The sequence below is a fragment of the Etheostoma cragini genome, chromosome 12 (assembly GCF_013103735.1).
Source record: "Etheostoma cragini isolate CJK2018 chromosome 12, CSU_Ecrag_1.0, whole genome shotgun sequence".
In the NCBI taxonomy this organism is placed as follows: Eukaryota; Metazoa; Chordata; class Actinopteri; order Perciformes; family Percidae; genus Etheostoma; species Etheostoma cragini.
Window position 1 is genome coordinate 24,840,335 of NC_048418.1, and position 23,004 is coordinate 24,863,338.

Below are 23,004 nucleotides of genomic sequence, written 5' to 3' on the forward strand. Positions count from 1 at the left end.
AGAGAGAGAGAGAGAGAGAGAGAGAGAGAGAGAGTCGCAGGTGGCTGGCCAGAAAGGATCTGAAACGTATTTCAGGTGGTTACTGACCACGGATACTCTCAGAGCTACACGCTTGTTCTCTTCAGGACACATTAAGGACGGACGCCAACCCAAAAAATAAAAAAATAAAAAGGAGACAAGCTGGTCATAACACATAATGCCCTGGATTTTTATTTCATTTTGTGACAATTCAAGAGGATTCTTAGTCTTTCTTTGTGTGTAGTGTGGCGTGTGTTGGAAGAGTCTACAAAAACAAAAACTCATGAATTACCTGGGCCACTGGAATGGGGACCGGGACTGTGGTACAGACAAAGAAAAACTACAAGTAGCCTTGTTCAGTACCCAACTCTTCACAGAAGAGAGACTTCTTTTCATATAGTTTATTCTTTTTCCCCAAATGAAGGCACCCGATAACGCGTGGTTCCTGGCCTTTCAGCCTTCTTGAGAGTTTTTTAAAAAACAGAAAAGAAAAACATTTCATTCTTTTTCAATCCATGTATTTTTTTTTATATAGAAGCTGGAATGATAAATGTCAGATACTGCTTTTTTAAACACCCTTCCCTTGTAGGACTTTTTTCTTTTTTTTTTTAATAGCAACGGGTAACAAAAGAATGTTTTTTGTGTGAGAATTAAAAAGTGGGAGATACAAAAATATTTATTTTGAAAAATGATAAGGGGAGGTGGGGGAATAATTCTTTGAAGAAAACGTAAATAAGGCCATCTGGAACCAACCAGAGGCTAAAATCATACAAAAGCAGCATCGATCAACAAAAATTATAGTGCTTAGATACGTCAGAAGCAGCAAAGTCTTCTGGGAAAGGGTCAGCATCCCCATTGTTCTGTTACTTGTCTCGGGAATAGTTTATGTATGGAAGAGCTGTGTGGACCTGACAAACTGATGCCCCCCCCCGTGTTCTTCTACCGCCCTGCGCCTCAGTCTGGATGAATGGACGTCTCCATGGATACACCAGGACACACCGGGACGCCGTGGAGGAACGCCTCACCGTGACGGGCTAGCTCCCGGCCCGGTTCACAACATCCCCCCAAAAATAACGTAGCTAAACACGGACTACAGCACGGGGAACCAGTGACGCGTACAGTGTGTATAAAAAAAAAGAAAAGAAAAAAGTACTAAAAAAAATAAACCCCTGTGTAAACACTGCACAATAAATAGGTGAGACAGCAGGTTCCCACCATGCATGTGATGATGACACATGTTTCTGTGGTACAGCTTTCACACCTCATACTCGCACCAGTTGCAGTTTGTCCTTTTCTCTTTTTAATTTGATTTTTTTTCTTCTTTTTAGTATCTCGAGTGCAAAACATCACAAATGAACAATTCTGTATTCAAGTAATGTTATATACATGAAGGGGGGGGGGGGGGTATTACAAATATGCAGTACTGTACATATAATTGCCATATTAAGAATTTACAGATGATCTCTTATTAACAGTAACAAATAGGGAAATGAGGGGAGAGAAAAAGAATTGTACGAGACGAGCATTGCAATTAAGTCCCAAAACAGTTGCCATGGAAACCCAGCCTTGCCATGCTCATTCCGCCACCAATTTGCTTTCACCACTAACGAATGATGCATAGCACCAAAAAAAAAAAAAAAAGAAAAAAAACATGAAAAAGGAGTTTTAACGGTTGGGCCGTGCTGCCGACGGGAGGCTACGTGACCTCCATGGCCACTGTGTTCTCCGATAGACTGTTCAGTGCTGGCTTGTCTTGTTCGTGATTCTCCCTGCGGGACAGAAGAGGGACAGAAGAGGGACAGAAGAGGGACAGACACACGTTAGGCTGCAGCAGTCGGCACCGTGTCGAGCATAAATGTTGTAGCCCGTGGCATTAGTCAGCCATGTGTAGGAGGACACATTCCTGCCAGGCTTGGATGTCATGAGGAGACACATCCGCTTAACCAGCTGGGATCAACAGTGCAGCACGATAATAATAAATAATAAAAAATAAAAAAGGGGGGCCTGGAACTTTATTAGTACAGCCAAAAATGTAGATTCAAATACTGTGGTACAGGACTCTGATTGTCCCTTGCTTCCCTCTCTTCTCCAATAATAAAAATAAGATCAATGAAGAATAAACTGGCCCATTTCAAATTAAATTTCATGTCGTTTAAAGCTTTTAAAACAGCAAGTCCATCATAATGAATACTTTCACTGAAATAAACAGGCTGGTGTACAGCAGTAGTATCTGGTGAAAGTACAAACGCAGTGAGATAAATATAGTGCTCAACATATTGTCGTGGCGATAAATTGTGTCAATCAGACGGATTACATCTGCAGCCGGGACACGGCAGCCAAAAAGAAGAAAACTGGACCAAGAGAATTGGGTCTTCCAGGCAAAATGGGAAACAGATTACCTCTGGTTACCTTTTTATGGAATTCAAAGGTCAAACACGCGTGCTCAGTGTTAGGGCTGCAAGATATGAGCACATGTTCTAATTGCAATTATTTTTGACTGATATTGCGATGTGATTCACAATATTGGAGGGGATGATGTTTTTGTATTAAATCGCCTTTTCATTTAAAAATATTAAAATCTAAAAAACTAAAAGGATGTATAGTGGGATTTTTGCGAGGAACTTTATGAAATAAAAGCTGTTTTAGTTTTTTAGTCTGTAGGACAGAACCTGTAGGCCGGGACCTGCAGCACCACGACACCTCATCAGCACGGTTTCTCACACAGACTCACACACAGAGCTCTGTAGGTGTGTACTCACGCCCTCACGCCCTTGAGAGACAATGAGACAACCCTACGCCCTTATGAATTTTGGGAGAACACGCACCAAAGTCCGTGAGTCCGGACTCTGGGATTGGGCCGATGACCCACGTCTGCAACCATTGTGATGAACTCCAAACACAGTCCTGATCTTTTCATTCTGACAACCCTCGTATCATTGTGGTTGCATGCTTCTTTCACCTGGGCACTATGTCCAGCGCTGAGGCCGTTGCCATAGTGACCTTGGGTTTCTGACAGTTGGCGGTTGCGGCGGCGAGCTTTAAGGCGGATGTGGACATGGCGGCGCTCAGCGTCCGGGGGGCGTGGACACGCTTGCCGGGGGGGACGCCCAGACGGAGGCTGTTGTTTCCCAGCAGGACCTGAGTGGCGGCGGCGGCGGTGTTGACAGGGTGGGCGGTGCCGTTGTTGTTACTGGTGGCCGAGGTGGAGCTGGTGGTGGTGCAGGGGTGGAGCAAGGCGGGGGTCGGGGTAGAAGTGGGTGGAGGCGGGGCAGCGGGGGAAGGGGACGCTGTGCTCAAGAGGTGCGAGCCCTTGTAGACACCTGGGGGTCAAAAGAAGCAGGGGGGTGGTCTTTATTGGAGACTTGAAACAGTGAATATGCAGCGTACTGTACTCTATACCTGCCCACACATTAAAGTTAAAGGACTTGAGAAACTTGGAGAACGTGCACAGTGTCACGGCTGAAGGTCATTTAAGAGCCGGATGTTTTCCTTTTCACCAGAATCCCAAAGACAACGCCTGCGTCTTTGAGAGGACGGATCCTGCACCGTTTCTTCATCTGAATCTCAAATGGAGCTTACATCTCGTCACTTTGGTCGGTTATCTACTAATTCCTGCTGCCTGACAGTGGCGGGGGGGGATTGTTCAGCTTGCTTTGTGCGGTTATCTGCTCTGTCAGTGCAGTGCATTATGGGCTTTAGGACTGTTATTACTTCACACTCATTGTCTGCTTTGTCTGTTCAGCTTATTGCAACACTTGGGTTATGTGCACGTCACATTTTAACTGTGTTTAGTTTTTGTTACTTTGCAGTTGTGTAATGTGAATGTTTCATCACTTGTATGCCAACACTTAACCCGACTCGCAGCTTCCAATGGTCATCAGAAAACAAAACGCATTCAATCAAGACCAGTGACCTCCTTCCTAAATAAAATAATGAGCGGTTACAATGATGGCAAAAGGTGTTTATGTTTATTATGTTGACTATTGGTGAGAAATGACAACAACAGGTCACTATATTTCCAAAGGGCCAGACGTCCTCAGCCGTCTCGCTGTCATCGAGTGAGACCCTCCTCTCAGCTCGCACGTACCTGAGGGGGAGAGGACGCCGTTGACTCCGCCTCCCAGGGCCAGCTCCTCCTTGGTTTTTAGAGCCAGCAGTTTGTCAGCGGTGACCAGGGCCGAGGCGGCTAACTGAGCGCTGGCCTGGTCCAACGTATTCGCCAGACTCTGGGGGGGGAAAACTGTTTAAATCACTGATGAGGAAGAAAAGGGGTGAAAAAATAAAGAGTTCAGTTTGTGATCTAACCAGGGTTTCCTGACTCAGAACGGGCCTTTGGGGGGCACGTTTGGTTTGCGTACAGTAAAGGCAAAGAGTCTGTCCCAGAAATCTAGACGCATTCACGGTTTGTTTAAATTGTTATTTCTGACAATTTGATGAACAAATGTTGAATATGCTTGAGTAAATGAAATGGGGGTGCATGACAGACCCAATATTGGTACACATGTCGTGTTCTCTTTATTTATATTTTATACTGTCCAACCAGTACAAGTCCTGTAGACATGGTCCCATCTTGATGTGTTTTCGTATAACTTTACATCAATTTTACATTCATAATTGATATCGCAAGACCACATTTTGCCAATATCGTGCAAAACTAACCCTAACCCAGCCAGAGTCTTGGCAGTAAAAGTGAAATAAGCGCTCCTATTCAGAGAACTGACCTTTGTGCTGTTTGAAGCGGTGCTGTTGGATTGCTGTTGCAGCTGGATCTGCTCCAGCTGCTGTTTCTGCATCAGGGCCAGCTGCTCCTGATGCTGCTGGTACTGTTCTGCTGTGAAAGCTGAGAGACAACCGTTTTGTTACAAGTCTGGAAATTCCCTCTATAGTGTCATATACAGGTTTAAAGCACTGCCTCATCACGTTTCCAAAAAATAGAAGACTCATGCAGACAAATTCAGCTCTATGAAACAACGCAGAACAAAAGCACGGGTAGTGTGTGAAGAACAGCGGCAGCTGCCTCCGATGTGCTTAGAGAAACGTGATCACTGTGTTCAAACTAACGTATACGATCTTTCGTTGGACAGATTCCAGACTACTAGAGAGGACCAGATTACTTTTAGAAACAACTCTTCTGCTCAAAAACATGGTCTAGACGTGAAGGAGGGTTGGATGACACCCTGATGATGGATTTTGAGCCTGTCAGAGACCAGTCACACCGTGTGTGCGTGTGTGTGTGTGTGTGTGTGTGCGTGTGCGTGTGTGTGTGTGGCCAGCATGCAAAGTGGTGTGCACGATAGGACTCTTATGATCAGAGTGCTCGGCCACGCCTGCGGTTGCCTCTTGCCCTTTGGCAACCCAGTGGCATCAGCGTCAGGAAAGTCATCCGTGATGGGGCATCGACCGATATCGGGTCATCGGGGCCGATAATACTGATTAGTTAATGAAACAGATATGGATTAAAAAAATTAAATCTTTTAGCCAAATTTATGATTTTGATCCGTGACAAACTCCAACAAGTAGCAATGCCACAGTGCAAAAAAAGAAAAGAAAAAAGAAAAGAAAGATACAAGTATGTCCATTTCAAAATATATAACTACTGAAGTGTTGAGTGAGAGGAGAGGTGTAGCAGAGCCGGAGCAGTGCACTTTTCACTTAGTTAACTTAATCCAATATCTTTTGAAGAAAGAACTAAAATCGCTGATACAGATCATCTGCAAATTGTCAACAAATAATCGATAACCAGCCGGGGCCCATCTCTAATCAGTTATGCATGAGGTAGGTGTTATGGACATGAATTTGAAATAAACTTAACCTATGCAACCAAGTCTCTCATTGTTGATAAGGTAGCCGCCAAGAAAAGACGGCCTGAAGAAGAAACTACAACCATGTTGTCAGCACATTCTCCAGTATAGCCGAGTGATAGTTTGAGAAATACATGGCTACTGTATATCGAACAGTATGAGATAAAAACGTAGTCGTTTTTCTTTTATTCAAACCAATACGATAGTATCATCAAGCCTGTAGTCCAAGGTGCCTCTTCAGCCTCACCAAAAGTCATATCGTGTGTTCACGTGTACTGAAGCAACCAGGTTTATTTCCAGTTTGGCTGTTGTGGTACACACATGCCAGCTTTGGCTCATAAATACACTGGGAAGAAATTTGATTACTGAGCTGCATGTAAACATTTTTGTTTGACAGTAACCAGGTTACTCCAGTAAATCAACGTTCAGCCATAACCTGGTTGATAGAGGCCAACTTGAACATGCACACCAGGTGTCTGTCTTCTAAGGGTCCCAGGTAATCATCCTGTAAATAACAAGTCTCTTTATTAACTTTCTATCAATCATGAAGCCATATTTCCCCATTTGGGGTATTAATGTGGCCTTGGGCCTCAGTGCAATATGGATTTTCTTATTCCCTGTGAGTCAGTCACTTCCCCACTTCACAGGATCCAGGACTCATCAGGATCTGAAAGTCCCAGCTCGTCCTCTGGGCCCGTCTCCATCGGGAACACCCTTCATCCTTAGTTCATGCAATCTGACACTGTCCTATTTAGTCAAAACAATACACATTAACTCAGCAACTTGCCTTTACCACCGCTGTGTGCAGACTCAACCACAGCGGTGACTTCAGTTTCTTGTTGGTTACATCTGTATGCTTCAGTAACATTGAAACATTCCCAACTCCAGTAACCGGCGTGTAGCGACATTAAGACCCAGACTGCCATCACAGTAACACCACCAGGGACCTGTGGCATTCAGTCTGTATTCAACGCACCACGCCTCCCTGTCCTCACACCCCATCAAATCCTCTGCATCTCATGAATTTAGTTATCAAACCGTTTTAAATTGACACCTTGTGGGCCCAGAGGTGACACGCTGTGAATGCAAAGCAACAGCTGCACTTGATCAACACACATACAAAAACGTTCACAGTGCAGCTAGCGCAGGGACAAAAAAATCAGAGATGATTGTGCAAACATTCATTGACGGTTACTAATTATGTGAACTAGCATGCCTCCAAGGGTCAATTTAACAAACGCTCACATTTCTTAACTCTGCAGTGTCCTGTCACACGCAGTTTGGGTTTTGTTGTGTTACCTCACACATAAAAAGTAATTGAAATTTCATTTATAATTTAATGTAAAAAAATGTAAACCTTAAAGACAACTAGTGTTTCCATAATCCACACACCATGCCAGCAGTTTTCATTGGGATTACTTTCTATAGGAAAAACTATCAGAAGCAAAAGGAGTGTATTTTGTGGGAAAGACATGATGATTTGCTTTTTTTTTTTTCTTTTTTTTTTTAAGAGTGTTTTTTCAAGGCTCAAGGTTTTTCACTTCCATTATAGTGGGAGGACGGAAGAAAATCTCAGTAGCAAACATCTCGATACTGGACAATAAAACCCACCCTAACGGCAGGACTAAATAACACCAGGGCTGAGTGATAACACGTTTTTATAACTGAGGCAACTGACCCAAAACGGTGTGTGTGTGTGTCCTGTTTTCTGTAGCATTGGGCATTATTTTGTTTTTAACAACTCTGATTGTTGAGTTGAATCGGGCCACATACTTATTTCACCAATAAGAGGAATATTGGATTTTGATGGTGGTATGCAGTTTTACTGGGCTGCTGCCACTTACTGCGCTCCTGCAACACAACAAGCGTCTCCAAGTATGGTGGTCGCTATGCAACCCCAAACTTCAGTTGTTAAACTTTGAACCAATGATGGTATCGTATTCCAATAAAAAAAGAAGAAGAAAAAAGTTATTTTTGAAACCACTTGGCCCAATCACTCAAATCAAAGCAGAGATGGTCGTCTGCAACCCCAAGATGCCACGAAGGCAAAGTAAACAGTGTGTGTGTGTGTGTTTAGCCAATTCACTTACCAACGGCGGGTGCAGGGACAACCCTCAGCGGGCGCTTAGAGCCATAGGGCTGTCCCCCAGCTGTGGAGGCGGAGACGGGCCGCTTCAGGCTTCGACTCAACTTCCTGAATAGTGGGTGGGCGTGGTCCAGTTCATGTAGTGGTAGTGTCCGTGGTCTAAAGTGCCTCCACCGGCACAACTTTATATTCAACAGTATCTGACTGAGGTCCGTGGAAGAGGGAGATGTAGAGGAAAGGGAGGAGTTGAAGGAGGAGGAACTTCTGTCCGAGGTATTTGTTTCTGAGGTACTGGCAAACTTGTCGGTGGCCGGCGAGCGTGAAGAAGTAGTTGAAGGAGGAGGAGAAGAGGGGGGAAGAGGCAGGTTGAGCATTTCGGGATCCAGTCCATGGAAAACGTTGTCATAGTCCGTGTGTGCTCTGTCCAGCAGCACCCTGGGAGACAGTGGACCGTGTCAATAAAAGACAACCACATTCATTTGTCAGGTATTCTTTGGGGCTAATGTATCAAAGCTCTCTTATTATTATTACGTGTTCTACCAAATTATTCACAAAGTTAGGTAAGAATGCTTCCAGGTATGTTTTATAAGGAGCAGGACTAAATGAGAAAGCAAACCAAAGTTGAACTGACCTTCCACCTCGTCCCACGCGTCGCCGAGCCATGCCGAGGCAGCGCCGCGGCACGGTGAGCGTGGTGAGACTGTAGCGAAAGCGATCTTCTGCTAAACCGCTGTCCCAGGGTCCGCACCACGGCCAGCTACCCACACGGTCCTGACGAGCCTGAAAAAAAGACAGGATGCTGAACTTTACCCATTTCCTTCTGACTGTCTGGGTACAACACCTCTGGTCTTTGCAATCAGATGGATTGTTTTTAGTGTACCGGGATGGTCTGTTTAGTGGTATTTGTCTGTTTTGTGGTATTTGTCGGTGTTGTATCTATTGTGAATTGAGTTTTAGCATTTGTATATTCTCGGTTGTATGTTTAATGTTATTGGGCCAACTGAAAAGTTTCAGGTAGCTTATTTGAGGTTACCCATTTCAGACGTCCTACACTTGATCTTTGTACCATCAGAAATTTGTTTTAATGATACGATGAGGGCGTGTAAATAAATACTGAAATTGAGATAAACTTAAAATCTGCATTTGAAAGCCCCTTACAATCTCAGGGCATCATTGCTGGGGACTTATGGCCCCTTAGACCCACCATTATGTAAAAGTAAACTCCAATGATTATAAACTGTTGATGACCACAGTACTTACAGCGTAGTACTGACAGCCCGCCTTCCTGCGAAAGGCGAAGGCGCCATCTGGGTCGTTCTCCTCCTCTGCGTCTGATGAGCCTGAGTGCAGCTGTGGACACAGAGGTTAAGGTCAGTGGAAGAGCAGAATTTATAACACTGAAGTCCACCCGCTCATCTCATGTGGTTTTGCAATTCTGAGTGGAATTATTAAGAGAAAAGGGCAGAGTGGAGGGGAGCTACGGAAAGAGCATGGGTAGGTTGCTGTGCTCAGAGACACTCAAGGTTGTTATTTCATTTCCTGCAATAAGTGCTTTTACCACTATGTGTCATGTGCTTTTTTGCTTAAATTAACACTAAATCCATCCAGGGGCATTCATCTAAGTATCAGAATATGCAGTCATGGAAAACATTTTTTTTATATCATTCAATTTCTTTCAGTCATACCACGATCACGTCCTGTCATGTTTTAAGCAAAATTGGAGATATTGCATCAGTTTCTAATGAATTCTGTAAACAGTTTCTACAGGTTTCACCATGTCAAATTTAAGACTTTTATCACAACATCAACTAAACTCTTAATTCAGTTTTTTTGCAAGTATCTCTTAACTTGCACTTCCCCATGAAGGAGGATAAAATCCCTTGGAGGTCTGTGGTTCGATCCGAAAGAGACCTTGCACCAAAAAGTGGCACGTTGGTCTAATTTGTAGTCATAATACAGTGAATTATATTTGGACTAGCGAAAGAAAGAACTACAACACAATGGACCTGAAAAAAACAAAAAGTAGCGGTGCATGGACGCAGGAAAAGAAGACCTACAACACAATACTTTTAATCAGTTTTAGGCTGCTAAAAAGTCAAAAGACTTTTGAAGAACCCTGAAACACATCTTACACATCTTTGTCAGCCTACAAACTCCAAGACCAACTAATGCATGCAGAAACATTTGTTTTGTCCACAAACCTTGAAACACTCACATATGAGAATTAGGGCTGTAACGATACGCCAAACTTTGGTTTGTTTCACGTTTCTGACCCACAATTCCATACCGATTCTTTTTTTCCGTATTCGTTGTAATACGGTCGGGAAACAGACACCCGAAACAGAACAGCAGCCACTCGTAACGTTACACCTCCGTTAGCGTTACAGGTGCCCCCTTATTCCCTTTTAGCCCTCTGTACAGTTAGCTAAATTTACCAGATAAAACAGGAATAAGGCACCCAAAGGACTACTATTAAGTTAAAGATGTGGTAGTGCTGGATTTGGACGAGAAGGATAACTCTGGGAGTTGGAAGGGGTTTGTCGCAAATCTGCTTTCTCCCACCGCGACACTGGTTTGTGGAGCCGAGTGTCGTAATTTCGTTTTATTTTCCATACTGTTACAGCCTAATGAGGATACACGTTACAAAGATATTTCACTTCAAACATCCAACAAAATCATCTACAAATAAGCAATGAGTCACACGGTCATGCCTGGTCTGTATAGTGTGCTTGGCTTTGCATGAATGAGTGCTGTGTTTGTACGAGTCGTGCATGTACCTGGGAGAAGGGCTCGTCATCTGAGCTGGGGAAGTCATACTGGTTGAGGTCCTTGGCATTGAAGACAAGAGGACCCGGATGATGGGGGGCGCCCGACGACAGAGGCAACACCTTCTGCTTCTTCTCATACTTCCTCTTCTGTCGGGGAACTTCTGTCTTCTCGGGCTGAACGGGGGAGAAGAGTTCAGTCACGAGACTTTAGAGCACCTTCAAAGCACACATTTAAAGACTACGGGCCATCTCTAATCGTGCATACGGTCCCTGAAAATACAACCAATAATTCCATTTAAAAAGACCTAATTTTAATGTTAAAACACATGGACTTAGAATTGCTCTTTCCCGGTGTACATAAATACAACAATGTGATCATTTTATAATAATGAATGACCAAGAATCTCAGAGTGTCTGTTACAATATGTTGCAGGGTTTTGCGATGTCTTTGTTGTGCCAGTTGATATTGCCATGACGATAAAAAACACATTGTGTAGCCCTAACTGGCAGCGTATTAAATGTGTAATCAGACATTTATATGGACAACATCTTGACCCAGTCCAGTGGTAGAACCCTGTTCTTAACAGTGAGCCTTACCTTGGACTTGTAGTCCTTGGGGTCCATGTGGTCCTGGTGTCGGTACTGGTTGGTGACAGGGACCAGGGGAATGATCTGCGGCCTCACCAGCGCCCGCTCAGCCAACACCTCTGCCATCACCTCACCACCATAGTCTGACATGACATTTCTGGGAAAGCAAAAAAAAAGGCCAAAAGAAAAGAAAAGGGGTTAGCTAAATTTTACCAATCAGTCTCAGACTAACCTATACCAGAGATCATCAACAGGGGGTCTGGGGCCTCAGAGTAACTGCTCACATTGTTGGATTTGGATTTATGTCTAAAAATAAATCCAACATAAAGAACTAAATCAGCCTATTTGAGTGAAAGAACACATTGATGGCCAATAGGTAGTCACTAAGGTAGCCATCCTCAGATACAGTGAAGAGGTCCTTGGCTCAAAAAAATTAATGTTGAAGAACCCAGGTCTACACCTTTCAAACCACTTTATTTGGCAGTTGTATGTTTTTCCCTCAAACTACATCAGTGAAAATTCAAACATTGCCCAATAGCACAGTAGTCAAATAGAAAAACAATCTAACTTTCTCCTTTATAACATCACCATGGTGTCTCCATCCTGCCAGGTCGGCTGTGTAACAACTTATTGGTTTAATCCTGTACTGCTAGAGAGAGTGTGTGTGTGTGTGTGTGTGTGTGTGTGTGTGTGTGTAGCTCCAGAGGCAGGCTCACCTCTTCTCAAAGATCTCCAGTGTGAGGTGCAGCAGCTCTCTCTTGCTCTTCTCCCTCCTTTTGATCATCTCCAGGATGGTGACGGCTCGACTCAGATCCCGGCGTAGCTTCAGCATCTTCTCGTAGGACGCCTCGTCATTCTTACGGTTCTGAGTGTGGGAAGGAAGAAAATGGATATAAGCAATGCTTAACAAGAATTTGCATCTTCCCACCGTACATATGGAATTAATAATAGTGTCAGTGCTCGGTTTTCATTTTGTGGCTGTCAATTGAATAAAAAGAACTATAGGCCCTTTTTTTGTTGTTGCGGATTTCTGTAAAATAGTGTTAAACTCTTGTCTTGTGCGCTGGGTGTCTCGTCACACATCCATATCAAGTATAGAAGTAAAGTTTGTAATTAAATGAACCTTGTTTAAATGTATTACACACCCTTGTGTTGAAGAAACACATGTTGAAGTGCTGTGAGTCAGTCAACCTCCTCCAACTTAGCTACAGCCAGACAAAAGATAGCATGGCAGATACCATCCACGGAACTCTTTCACTGAAGTGTGTAAGTAAATATTTTTGATTTCCAGCGAGCTATGGTGACAAAAAAAGCCAGTTTGCAAGCTCTGCTATGTGCTTGTACTATATATTCTGCGTATTTACAATTACATTAGCCCAGGAGCTAGCGGATACCCATGCTTATAGCTTAATGTTTTATGCAGAAGGATGCTGTTCATTGAACATGGTTGGCGGTGCCCGACAGCCTTCTTTCGTCGGCATGTCATGGTCAGGTATTCAGAACATAATCCGTCATCACAGGCTAGGCATGTTGACATCAATGCAAAACGAAAGCTAATCTGGCAAAGCTACACAAAAGGCGGTCACCATGAGAAAACTGTTTAATGCGAGGAGGAAGCCTGTCTAACGGGATGAAATATTTGCTGCAACGAGGTATGAGAAAGCATCATTTTCTTTGTCCCCAGTTGACATAATGCCACTGAAGGATGTCCGACTACACAAACGCTAACAAGATGAGAAAGTTAACAAATGATCACAGCTAGTGATGTCCTAATCAGCTCTTTTGAACCCCCCCACTTACTTACAAGACACTCCGGACTGACCCGGGTGAGTGTCAGCGTGCCGTTTTGGTATGAAAGTGCCAGCGTCCAGGCGGTTTGGAGGTGTGTTTGTGGCGCATGGCGTGTGTGATTAAAGGAGGTGATGACTACAAGATGATCCCCATCAGTTTAAAAAAAAAAGCCAAAAATCAGCTCCGATCCATTGCTCGGAACATCCCTAATTACAGCCACAGACAAACTGCCAATAGGACTACGGACCTTCCTGGTTTGCATCTTCTCTGTGCGCCGTCGGAAGGCCACGTAGGGGTCACTGGTGCTGGAGACGTCCCGTTTTTCCTGCTTGACGGTGGGGATCAGACAGTTGGCCCTGCTGTTTTTCCTCTTGCGGCTCCAGTAGTCGAAGACCTCCTTGATGAGCTCATCGTCCTCCTTCAGCAGCAGTTTAGCCTCCGAAAGGCTCACCGGCTGGAAAGATACAAACACGAGTTACATTTAGATAAATAAGTCATTTACACAGCGGTGAGGGTGACAAATCGGATATGTAGGACTTTTTTGGTGATGGCGTCGTACAACAAATGGTTTCAGGGGTATTAGGGATAGACTGATAATGGGCCCTGGCTGATTATCCGGCCGTTTTTTTTGGCACTTTGCAAATTATCTGTATCAGTGTTTTATTTACCTGATAACCGATAAAGTTAATGAATTAAGTGTTCTACTTTGGCTCGGCTACAGCCGCGTCTGTCCCTCTGCTTCGGTTTCACTCCCCACTGAGTCTGACTTTATAGGTTTCTAAATGTTAATTCAACTGAGTGAGAGGGCACTCTAGATTTAACTATATGCTGCTCCTAAAGACAACTGAGATGACTTAACACAAACAAATTGCCACCAAAAAAAAATCCTATTCTGCAGATCATAAACATGTAGTAAAATATGCAGCTGAAGATGGTAATCGAGCAGCGGACAAAGTTTGGAGTGAGTGAGAAACTTGGGACTGGCGAAAAGGTTACTCTTACTGCATTGAAGAAGACAAAAGGAAGCTAATCGCGGGCTGAAAGCAAGATGCTGGAGGAACGAGTCCACAGATGTGGATATGACGGATTTATTGTTTGAGCGTATTTTGCAGTTATGTGGAAGGTTATTCATAAGTTTTTCTTTACAGCTGACTGTGTTTTCGGGACAGATAAAGACACAAACGGTGCCAACCTGTTGTCCACTGCCTTTCTCCAGCCGGTCAATCATCTCCTCAAACTGGAGGAAGCTGATCTCCATCTTCTTTTTCAGCTTGTTGACAAACGCATCGTCTTCCGAGTCCAGGTCGTAGTCGGGCTGCTCTGTGTCCAAGCTGAAAGCTGCAGGGAGGTCCAGGAAAGGAGACAGACTTTAGAGTTGGACAGATAAGTCTCTGGCCTAATAATGTATTGCAGATCTGTAATAACCTTTAAGCCTTTAACAAAAATAGGGCCCCACCTGCAATATTGCGCCTTGTCCCAACCTTGCGATTTGGCTAATTGTGATTACTTGTGAAGCCCTAGCCTACACTAAAACTTCAGCTTCACTGATAGACAATTAACCTTAAAATAGTTAAACCTTTAACTAGTTAATTACTGAACCCAGCCGTCACATCCTGCGCCTCCACAAGTAAATTCTTGACCTGTGGGAAACACTTCTCAGCAACATTTATGAGTATTTAAATATTTCTAATTTTTTGGGGGCTTTTCCGCCCTTTGATAGGACAGCTAGGTGAGAAAGGGGCGAGAGGGGGCAGACAAGCAGGAAATCATCCAAGGTCGGCTTCTAACCCAAGACCTCTGCATCAAGGCATTAACCTCCCTGTCTATGTATGTAACTCGACCACAGTATTTTAAGTATTTTAATAACCAGATTTTCAACACTGTTGCATAGAAAATTGACTGTCCAGCTATTAGACACAAAGAAACAAAGACTACATATGCATTTCAAATAGCAAAGTCATATACTGATTTTCAACAAAGAACTTGACCAAGTCACCCGGCAAACCGTGAGAACTGGAGCATCCAATGCCAAAACAGAGTAGTTTTACTCTAAACTTTGATGCAGTTCCATTCTGCTCAAGATCTCCCATTCCTTTAAGCCTGTGAACAGCCAAACAGGTGATTCCAGGTGTTCTGGCTGATTGGATCTCTGCTCAGGTTGAACGTAGGACAGAGCTTAGATGGGAATTTATTAGGTCCCAAATCTTTTCTACCAATAGGAACGATAAAGCTGTCACTCATCCTGCCCTAACAGGTGCAAGGACACTAACAAGAGGCTCAGGAAGATCTCAATCACTCTAGACCCCCCCCCCCCCCCCCCCCCCCCCCCCCCCCAAAGTCCTGGGAAAGGTCCAATCAGCTAGATTAACGGAAAACACGCGTGGGTGTTCAGGGCCTTTAAACTGCACAGGACTACTTGCCCACATTTGACTGGAATTCAATTCAATTTTATTTATAGTATAAATTCATAACAAGAGTTATCTCAAGACACTATACAGATAGACCACACTCCAGAATTTACAAGGACCCAACAGTTCTAGTAGTTTCCTCCAGAGCAAGCAATAGTGCGACAGTGGCGAGGAAAAACTTCCTTTTAGGCAGAAACCTCTGTCAGACCCAGACCCAGGCCCAGACCCAGACCCAGGCTCTTGGTAGGCGGTGTCTGACGGGCCGGTTGGGGTTGGAATGAAGAGTGGCAATAACAAAAATAGACAAAAATTTGTAGTCTGTAGCAGTTCTTTGTAGTAGTTCATGGCATAGCGGGACGCTGTGCGGCATTACAAGGCCCAGCAGGACATAGCAGGGCACTGCAGTGTAGCAGTAGAACATGGCATCACAGAACATGGAGCGGGACCAAGGCGACAGATGCTACCCTGATTTTGGAGCCTCTCTGATCCAAGGGAACATGTAACAGGAATACATGTGTTTTCAGAGTACAGCCTACTAGAGCTGGAACAATTCCAAATGTTGCTGTACAATTCATTGTCTCACATAATTACGACTAACACTATAATTGTTTCTCTCAGTCAACTTTGAAAATATTCATGCGTTACATTTTCAGACAGATTAAAAGTGGAAAATGAATTCCAGGAAAAATCTCGTGGTTATGTTCCGATCACGTGGCTCAGATATGTACTCAGCCTATGCAGTGCTCTGAACAAATAGGGGAAGGGTGGCGATGGTTTAAGGGTTTGTCAGGTTTTTCAGACAGATTTTGGGCCTGCCACACGAGCAAGTTCAGTTTCTCTGGCTTGAAGCAGCTACAGCCCAGGACATTTGGAGTTGCTATGGCAACAAGTGACAGTTGCCACTAGCATTGCTTGAGCTCAACAGTCTGTCCAATAATTACAAAATAAACAATTAACATTACAGTCTTAGGAGCTTAGCTAATGTTAGCGAATAATTGCGATTGGGTAAAGACAATTATGTAATAATTGATCCAGGCCTACTGCCCACCCAACATCTGTTGGATCATGAGGTTAGGGACACACCAGATGATAATCCGGCATAATTATACCACATTTGCCCTTTGAGAAGACCGAAAGCATAGGACGATATAGAAGAACGATATAAAATATCTGTTTTGTTGTGTGGAGTATAGCACGTTCATTCACACCAACCCCTCACACTGCTCTCACAACTTCTCACGATGCTTTATCAGACAATTTAATGGATCACCATTATATGAAAGCTTAATGATGCACACTGAATATTTCTGCAGGTCAAAGATACATCAGTATAACTTTAGTTTAGTGTAAAAACACATGATGCTGTTCTTTGCTAATGGGCTCGAGTGTGAGCATATTTCTGACTCAAAAGAGCATTCCACTTATGGGGCTTCAGCGTTTCAAGTCCTCTAGTATGTCTCAAGGCTCGGTGACCTATGCGAGTCATGTCAAACAGCGTCAGGGCAATGCAAACCAACTCATATTCTCCCCAAACTCACAGCAGGTACACAGCATCATCTACCCAAATCATCATATGAAACTGGCACCAATCAGGCATGCACAGCTACTGTACTTACAATTAGAGAGCAAAAGATAAATAGTTATTGACTAGGGAAGAAAAAAAAAAATTTATACATAGTACTGCAATTTTTCCGTGGGAATGTGTTGGTCAGTTTGTCCCATTCTGCAGCAATAACATTAGAGTGATATGAACAAACAGAAATGTATCTTTTTAGATAAAACAGATGTTGACAAAGTTTCCTTTTGGGGACGTATCATGATATCAAATCGGGAGGGGTCTGGTGACCCCCCCTTATACATGACCAGACTAAAAACAGCAAGCTCTATGACCAAGCCAATCACACCACATTGAAGCGTGTAAGTTTTCATCAGTTAATTATTTTTGTGCAGTCTCATTTCTTTGCTGGATTTCTCAACTGTCCCCTTGTAAAATGACAGTAAATGTGACAGATCTGTTAATTTATTTTGATGCTTTGAAGCAAACGCTAAACTTTCATGACCTGGAAATGAGCAACAATGAAATCTATTCAGACTGTATTGACCTCTGCTGAAACCTGGAGATTAGCCCGCAGTGTTTACAACACTAATATGTGGCAGCCAATGGGGATTGTGTGGCACACAATGCACTGTGTTATTTATTTATTGTTTTTATTAATTGCATCTGTACCGCGGGAAATGACACCGGATGCATGTCTTTCGCGTTTCCTTGGCTTTCTTTGTGTTGGAATTTTAAAATTTGATGTATTTCTGAGGACTATGGTTACCTGGTCCTCATATCTCTGCAGGGTAAATCCAGACAGCTAGCTAGACTATCTGTCCAATCTGAGGACTATGGTTCCCTGGTCCTCAGATCTCTGCAGGGTAAATCCAGACAGCTAGCTAGACTATCTGGCCAATCTGAGGACTATGGTTACTGGACCTCAGATCTCTGCCGGGTAAATCCAGACAGCTAGCTAGACTATCTGTCCTATCTGAGGACTATGGTTACCTGGTCCTCAGTCTGGATAGCTGTCTGGATTTACCCTGCAGAGATCTATCTGTCCAACCGGAGTTCTCTCTTGCACGACCAACTAGCAGCAGCTCTGTGCGGAGTTTAGCACCGCCCATGACGATTGTGATTGGTTTAAAGAAATGCCATTAAACCAGAGCACGCGTTCCTCCGCTCCAGGAATGCTGTGGTGTAAAGGGCTGTCCCAAACCATTCATCTACAGATTATTTTTTCAATTAGTCGTCTAATCTAATGATTCATTTTTTAAATGAATAATTAAATTGCTTTTTTAACAGTAGTAGGTGGAATAATAAATAACTTATTGTTTAACATCCAATTACAATCCAATTTAAACCTTACAATTTAATACGTGGGCCATTATAACGGACATGAATAAAAACTCGAGATATGTGAAACAATCTGGCATGTTTGCTAGAGATGGGGGAGACGCAGCACAGGTTACCTCCCACTCACGTCAGTCAGGACATACTGTATACAGGTGAGCTACGGGAGAAGCATAGGTGAGCATAACTTAAGGTGTTCTGCTGCTGTTATCCTGACTCATGGATCATTTTACAAAGTCCACAGACTACCACGTTGTTGTTGAGTAAAATACTCCAACACTTTAGAAGACCGTGTCAAGCCTTTTTCTCAGTGTTGTTGCTTGAGGCAGTCATGTTACTTTTATAGTTCTATGCGACAGGACAAATTATTTGTGATGACGCATTTACGTAATCGGTGATGTCGACTACATGTAGTGGACTAGTGGTGTAGGCAGACTCTACTTCGGGCCCGCTTTGGAGGAGGGTCTGGCAAAGGGAGACCCTAAATGGCCATTTTATACGCCTTCAATTTTGACAACTTTCTACAGCCAGGAAACACCTTGATCAACAGTTTCCCTTTTGATGGCACCTTTTTCATTCAGCCATAAGACTTCTGTGGAAAAGTTTATCCTCAAAAGTTTACAAATAAAAAAATTACAATCATGCACAATTTTCTACTCATTGCCACTCATCAACAGCCCAAGTGCCATTTAACGCATTCAAAATAATCAAAGGCAACACTAATGAAACATCCGAGGTCCCTAACCTGCTACATCAAACTCATTCTGCCTGATTGCAGCATCCCAGATTTGTCATTAGTAAAGCCCACTTACGCTGTATGTGAATTAGCTGCTTTGGCATCTTGAACTCCCCAGGGTAGAGGGATTCATAGTAGGTGATGTTGCTCTCTGCCTCGGGGACCGGGATGACCATGTTGTCCCGCTTCTCGCCATACACCTGCTGCGCCGAGATGGCCCGCTGGAGATGGTGTTCCTGCAGAAACAAGGACAGAGGTGAGAGACCTGGAGCACTGAGGAGGGATGTGTTCGTACCAGAGATTATAAAAAAACTCCGGGGTTAAATACCATACACACTAAAAGGGTTATCCAGTTGGATTTGCAGTACAGAAATATGAGAGATAAGTAATAGTCATTAAATTGTTTGTCACCAAAGTGCACTTGCAAGCTTATTGTTCCAACTGGAAAATATCCTGTTAGTACGTCTCTGGTTAAAATAATTTAAAAAAACGTGACCAAAGCTGCTCACTTGCATTATGGGTTTTTTAAGAAATCCCTTATCGGTCAATATTTCATTATCCAACCTTTCAATCACCCAAAAATCAGCCTTACAGATCCGGAATGGATGGGGCTATGCGGTAGACCTACATATGTATGATTGATTGTCACTAGTCAGCTAAAAGCCACACAGCAGTAAAAAAGCAAGTTTATTTACTCCGCACATGCAAAGTCCTGGAGCCAAGCAGCTGCCTCCTGATCTGCTGTATACATGCTTACTAATCGGGGTGCACGATTACAAAAACGTCACGATTCAATTTCGATTTTTCCTTTCAAAAAACAATTCACAGCATGTAAATGTAGTTACTTTTCCCATGTGATAGTATACACGTACTCCCTATGATGTCCCCAAAAAAAGAGAATGTAGTCAACATCTGAGGCTCACTAAGTTTAGATTCAATTGTCCAGGGGGAACTTCTTTGGGATACTAAAGAAAAGTGTTTTGGAAAAGACTTAGGTCAAATGTATAAAGTTTAAGACATACGAGTTACTTAATTATTTTTGTAAAAATGAATGAAAAGAATGGGGTTAAGGGTTGACCAGTCTCCTTGGGAGATTGGTCCCAGGGGCCGGTTTGAGTGGGGTCTGAGACCAGACCCCACCAGTTTGTTTGGGATCATTCCTTTTCACAAGCAGATGGGGTGATGAAATCAGCTGGTAGGGTTTCTTCCAAACTGATCGTCTAGATGGGAGACGGGCAGCAGCTGAGATTTCCCTCTACCAGAAACGAGGCCGGCCGTCATCTGGAACCTGTTCCCATTTCAACTAACGCAGTGAAAGCAAACACCAACCCCTATGGCATTTAACTTTGTTGTGACAATATGCAGTCACTTCCGTAAATACTAGACTAAAGCAGTCGGTCCTTTAAAAAGCTAAATCTTCACAAAGGGCGGCAACAAACCAATTCCAAGAAACTGTTTAAACTGTTCTTTGCAACAAAACATTTCAATTGAAACAGGATATCAAACCTGATAAAACTTTGTCATGCTGGGGGAATAACAAGCTGACTCATGTAAGCCAAATGTACACTTGCAAAGGGTTATGGGAGGAAACTATCAATTATCCAATTACATATTGGGCAACATTAGTCATCCAGACCACATAAACTACAAAAAAAACATCCTGAACAGGAACAAACAGGGCTGCCAGGTGAGATAGAACCATATTAAAAACGGTTCATGCTAAAGCTACACTGCAGGACTGGAGTTTGGAACATTAAATCCTAACTCATTAATGCATTTATTAAGCTCTTCATTTAAATATGTGGCTACAACTGTAATTCTTATGATCACAATAGATTACCAATTGCGCCTGGAATGAAATAGAAACTTGACAGAGACGAATCTGAACCTTCCAACCAACCAACAGAGGACAACCTAACACCGTTTTTGTCGGTTGGCCTTATCTGCTTTCCAACACTGTGACAAAAGGCTTCCACTGCCAAGTCTATTGAGGGGTAATTAGCTGGAAGGAAGGGAGAAAGGCTTGACGGCTGACTAACTGGTTTGCACGTCTCAACAGTCCCAGTCATTGGTAGTAGTGCAGCCCTTGGCCCAGAGCTGGGGGCTGAGCCACTGGCAGGCAGGCTGTCAACAAGGCAGCGTGCCGACGGCCACGCACAGCAGCTCCCTGGGGAGGAGTTGTGTATTTGTTTTCCCAACGGCCGCCAGAGTCACAGGGGCAAAAAGAGGGGGCAGGGAGAGAATATCTGTGCCTAGGGAGGGTAGACAGAGTGAGTGAATGAGTCCAAAAGAAAGTCTGGGCTAAAATTAACTGAGTGGGACACGGTTCTCATTGAGAGCAAATGACTTTGCCTACTGCAAAAAAAAACAGTTATGGCTAAGGCTGGGTGCCAATCTTCAATAGTTTTTAGGCAACCACTGAATTTGAGTATCAAAAAATGCCTTGTCATTCAATACCAAATGTCAATACCTAAGGAGTAAATCTCATCAGCGTCAATGAGCCGATAAGCACACAGCATGCTTCTACCGAGATCGAGTTGGTGATGGCTGTCTAAGAGTCACGCAGAAAAAAACTATTGTACAAACGGAGACATGGCTCAGTGTGTGTGTTGTTTTATGAGAGGCTTAACTACAGTGTGCCTCACAAGGGATGAAAGGTTAAAAATTGTACCGCAAAGTTGTAATTTTGTTTTTGTAAAAAAAAAAAGAAAAAAAAAAAGGTTTTCATAAAATTTGTATCCAAAAAGTATAGCAAACGTGTTGAAAAGCTTTCAGCGATACCCAGCCCTAGTTACGGCACAGCCACTTGTGTACTGCCTATCCTTGTCGGAGGATATATCACATTAGTAAGGGTTACAAGGAGAGACAGTAGTATGAAATTGATTTTTTTCTTCTATTTTTAAACATGGGCAACCCTGCAAAAAACAAAACAAAAAAAAAAACAAGCAGATGCTACATAGCCGATAGAATCCTTTCCCATTGCCAGTAGACAAGTACGCCTGTCATTTTTTTCCCCTTGTGTGTCACGTCACCATTGTTGAACTGAAAACAGTTATTAACTTTTCCTGATACAGTGAACAAAACCACAAACTCTCCTCACAGACACACTACGTACTGGCTCTGCTATTCTTCAAAAGAGATACATCCGTAGTGTATCAGTGGAGAGCAACATGGAGGCCAGCGACTGTTGCTTACTTCTTTTTTGTATCAGTTACTTATTCAGGCTCCCTTTTAGACTCCGGGCTGAGTAAGTCGTTGTTGTTAGAGTGCAGCTTGGGTGGAATTTCTTGCCCGAGAGGATGGAAAAACGACCATGTCCAACCGGGGGCGTCCTGTTTTCCCCATGTCCATCGGGCTGGAGCCAATAAATACCCCTGCTTACTGCAGTCATTTGCTGCTTCTTATTTCACAGGTAAAGTAACAGTTTTATGTCTATGCTGCCAGCTCTCAATCTCATATACAGCATGCAGGGTGTGTGCGTGTGAGAGAGAGAGTGGGCGTTTCTCAATACCAAGTAAGCAAAGAACGGACTTGTGTTCTTGGGGAGACCGTACTTGCTAGCTCTACCTGGAAGACTGTACTCGCGAGTTCAGAAGCACAAAAAACACTGTTGACAGTTTTGAGACGAAGCGTTCTTCCTGTTATTGCCCCCCCCCCCCCAGCATAGAGGGGCTGCCACTTTATAGTTAGCTTTGATGTGTGTACTCATAATAAAGCATGGACGATCACCTTTCACACCGCCTCGTTGTTTTGTTACGTTTTCATCTAACGTGCTATTAAGTATCACGGGCCAATAACTGTATAAATAACGACACAACGGCGAGAAAAAAACCTTGAAACATATTTCGGGATTCACTTTTAATTGAAATCAGAAAAGAAACGTTAAAATAGGTATCAAAATTATAGAGGCACTGG

The 23,004-nt window shown here is 43.4% G+C and overlaps 1 protein-coding gene and 1 long non-coding RNA gene across 4 annotated transcripts in view; one reads left to right on the forward strand and one right to left on the reverse strand.

The window, feature by feature from the left end:
* Positions 1 to 194: 194 nt before the first annotated feature.
* LOC117954739 (enhancer of polycomb homolog 1-like) overlaps positions 195 to 23,004 on the reverse strand; it is a 35,298-nt gene continuing 12,488 nt past the window's right edge. For 2 of the 3 annotated variants that reach the window (XM_034888703.1, XM_034888701.1), the window contains 13 exons: positions 19,166 to 19,325; positions 14,236 to 14,390; positions 13,300 to 13,506; positions 11,978 to 12,126; positions 11,271 to 11,418; positions 10,683 to 10,847; positions 9,166 to 9,255; positions 8,537 to 8,685; positions 7,910 to 8,340; positions 4,740 to 4,858; positions 4,106 to 4,244; positions 2,978 to 3,338; positions 195 to 1,787 (listed from right to left, as the gene is read on the reverse strand). In XM_034888703.1, the coding sequence (XP_034744594.1) occupies positions 1,715 to 1,787; positions 2,978 to 3,338; positions 4,106 to 4,244; positions 4,740 to 4,858; positions 7,910 to 8,340; positions 8,537 to 8,685; positions 9,166 to 9,255; positions 10,683 to 10,847; positions 11,271 to 11,418; positions 11,978 to 12,126; positions 13,300 to 13,506; positions 14,236 to 14,390; positions 19,166 to 19,265 (2,286 nt within the window). In that variant the 5' untranslated portion in view covers positions 19,266 to 19,325 and the 3' untranslated portion in view covers positions 195 to 1,714. The remainder of the gene's footprint in view (positions 1,788 to 2,977; positions 3,339 to 4,105; positions 4,245 to 4,739; positions 4,859 to 7,909; positions 8,341 to 8,536; positions 8,686 to 9,165; positions 9,256 to 10,682; positions 10,848 to 11,270; positions 11,419 to 11,977; positions 12,127 to 13,299; positions 13,507 to 14,235; positions 14,391 to 19,165; positions 19,326 to 23,004) is intronic. The other variant, XM_034888702.1, reaches the window with a different exon arrangement.
* The window catches only part of LOC117954744, a 21,013-nt gene continuing 19,527 nt past the window's right edge, over positions 21,519 to 23,004 (forward strand). The window contains exon 1 of the long non-coding RNA XR_004658888.1: positions 21,519 to 21,625. This is a non-coding gene — a long non-coding RNA (uncharacterized LOC117954744). The remainder of the gene's footprint in view (positions 21,626 to 23,004) is intronic.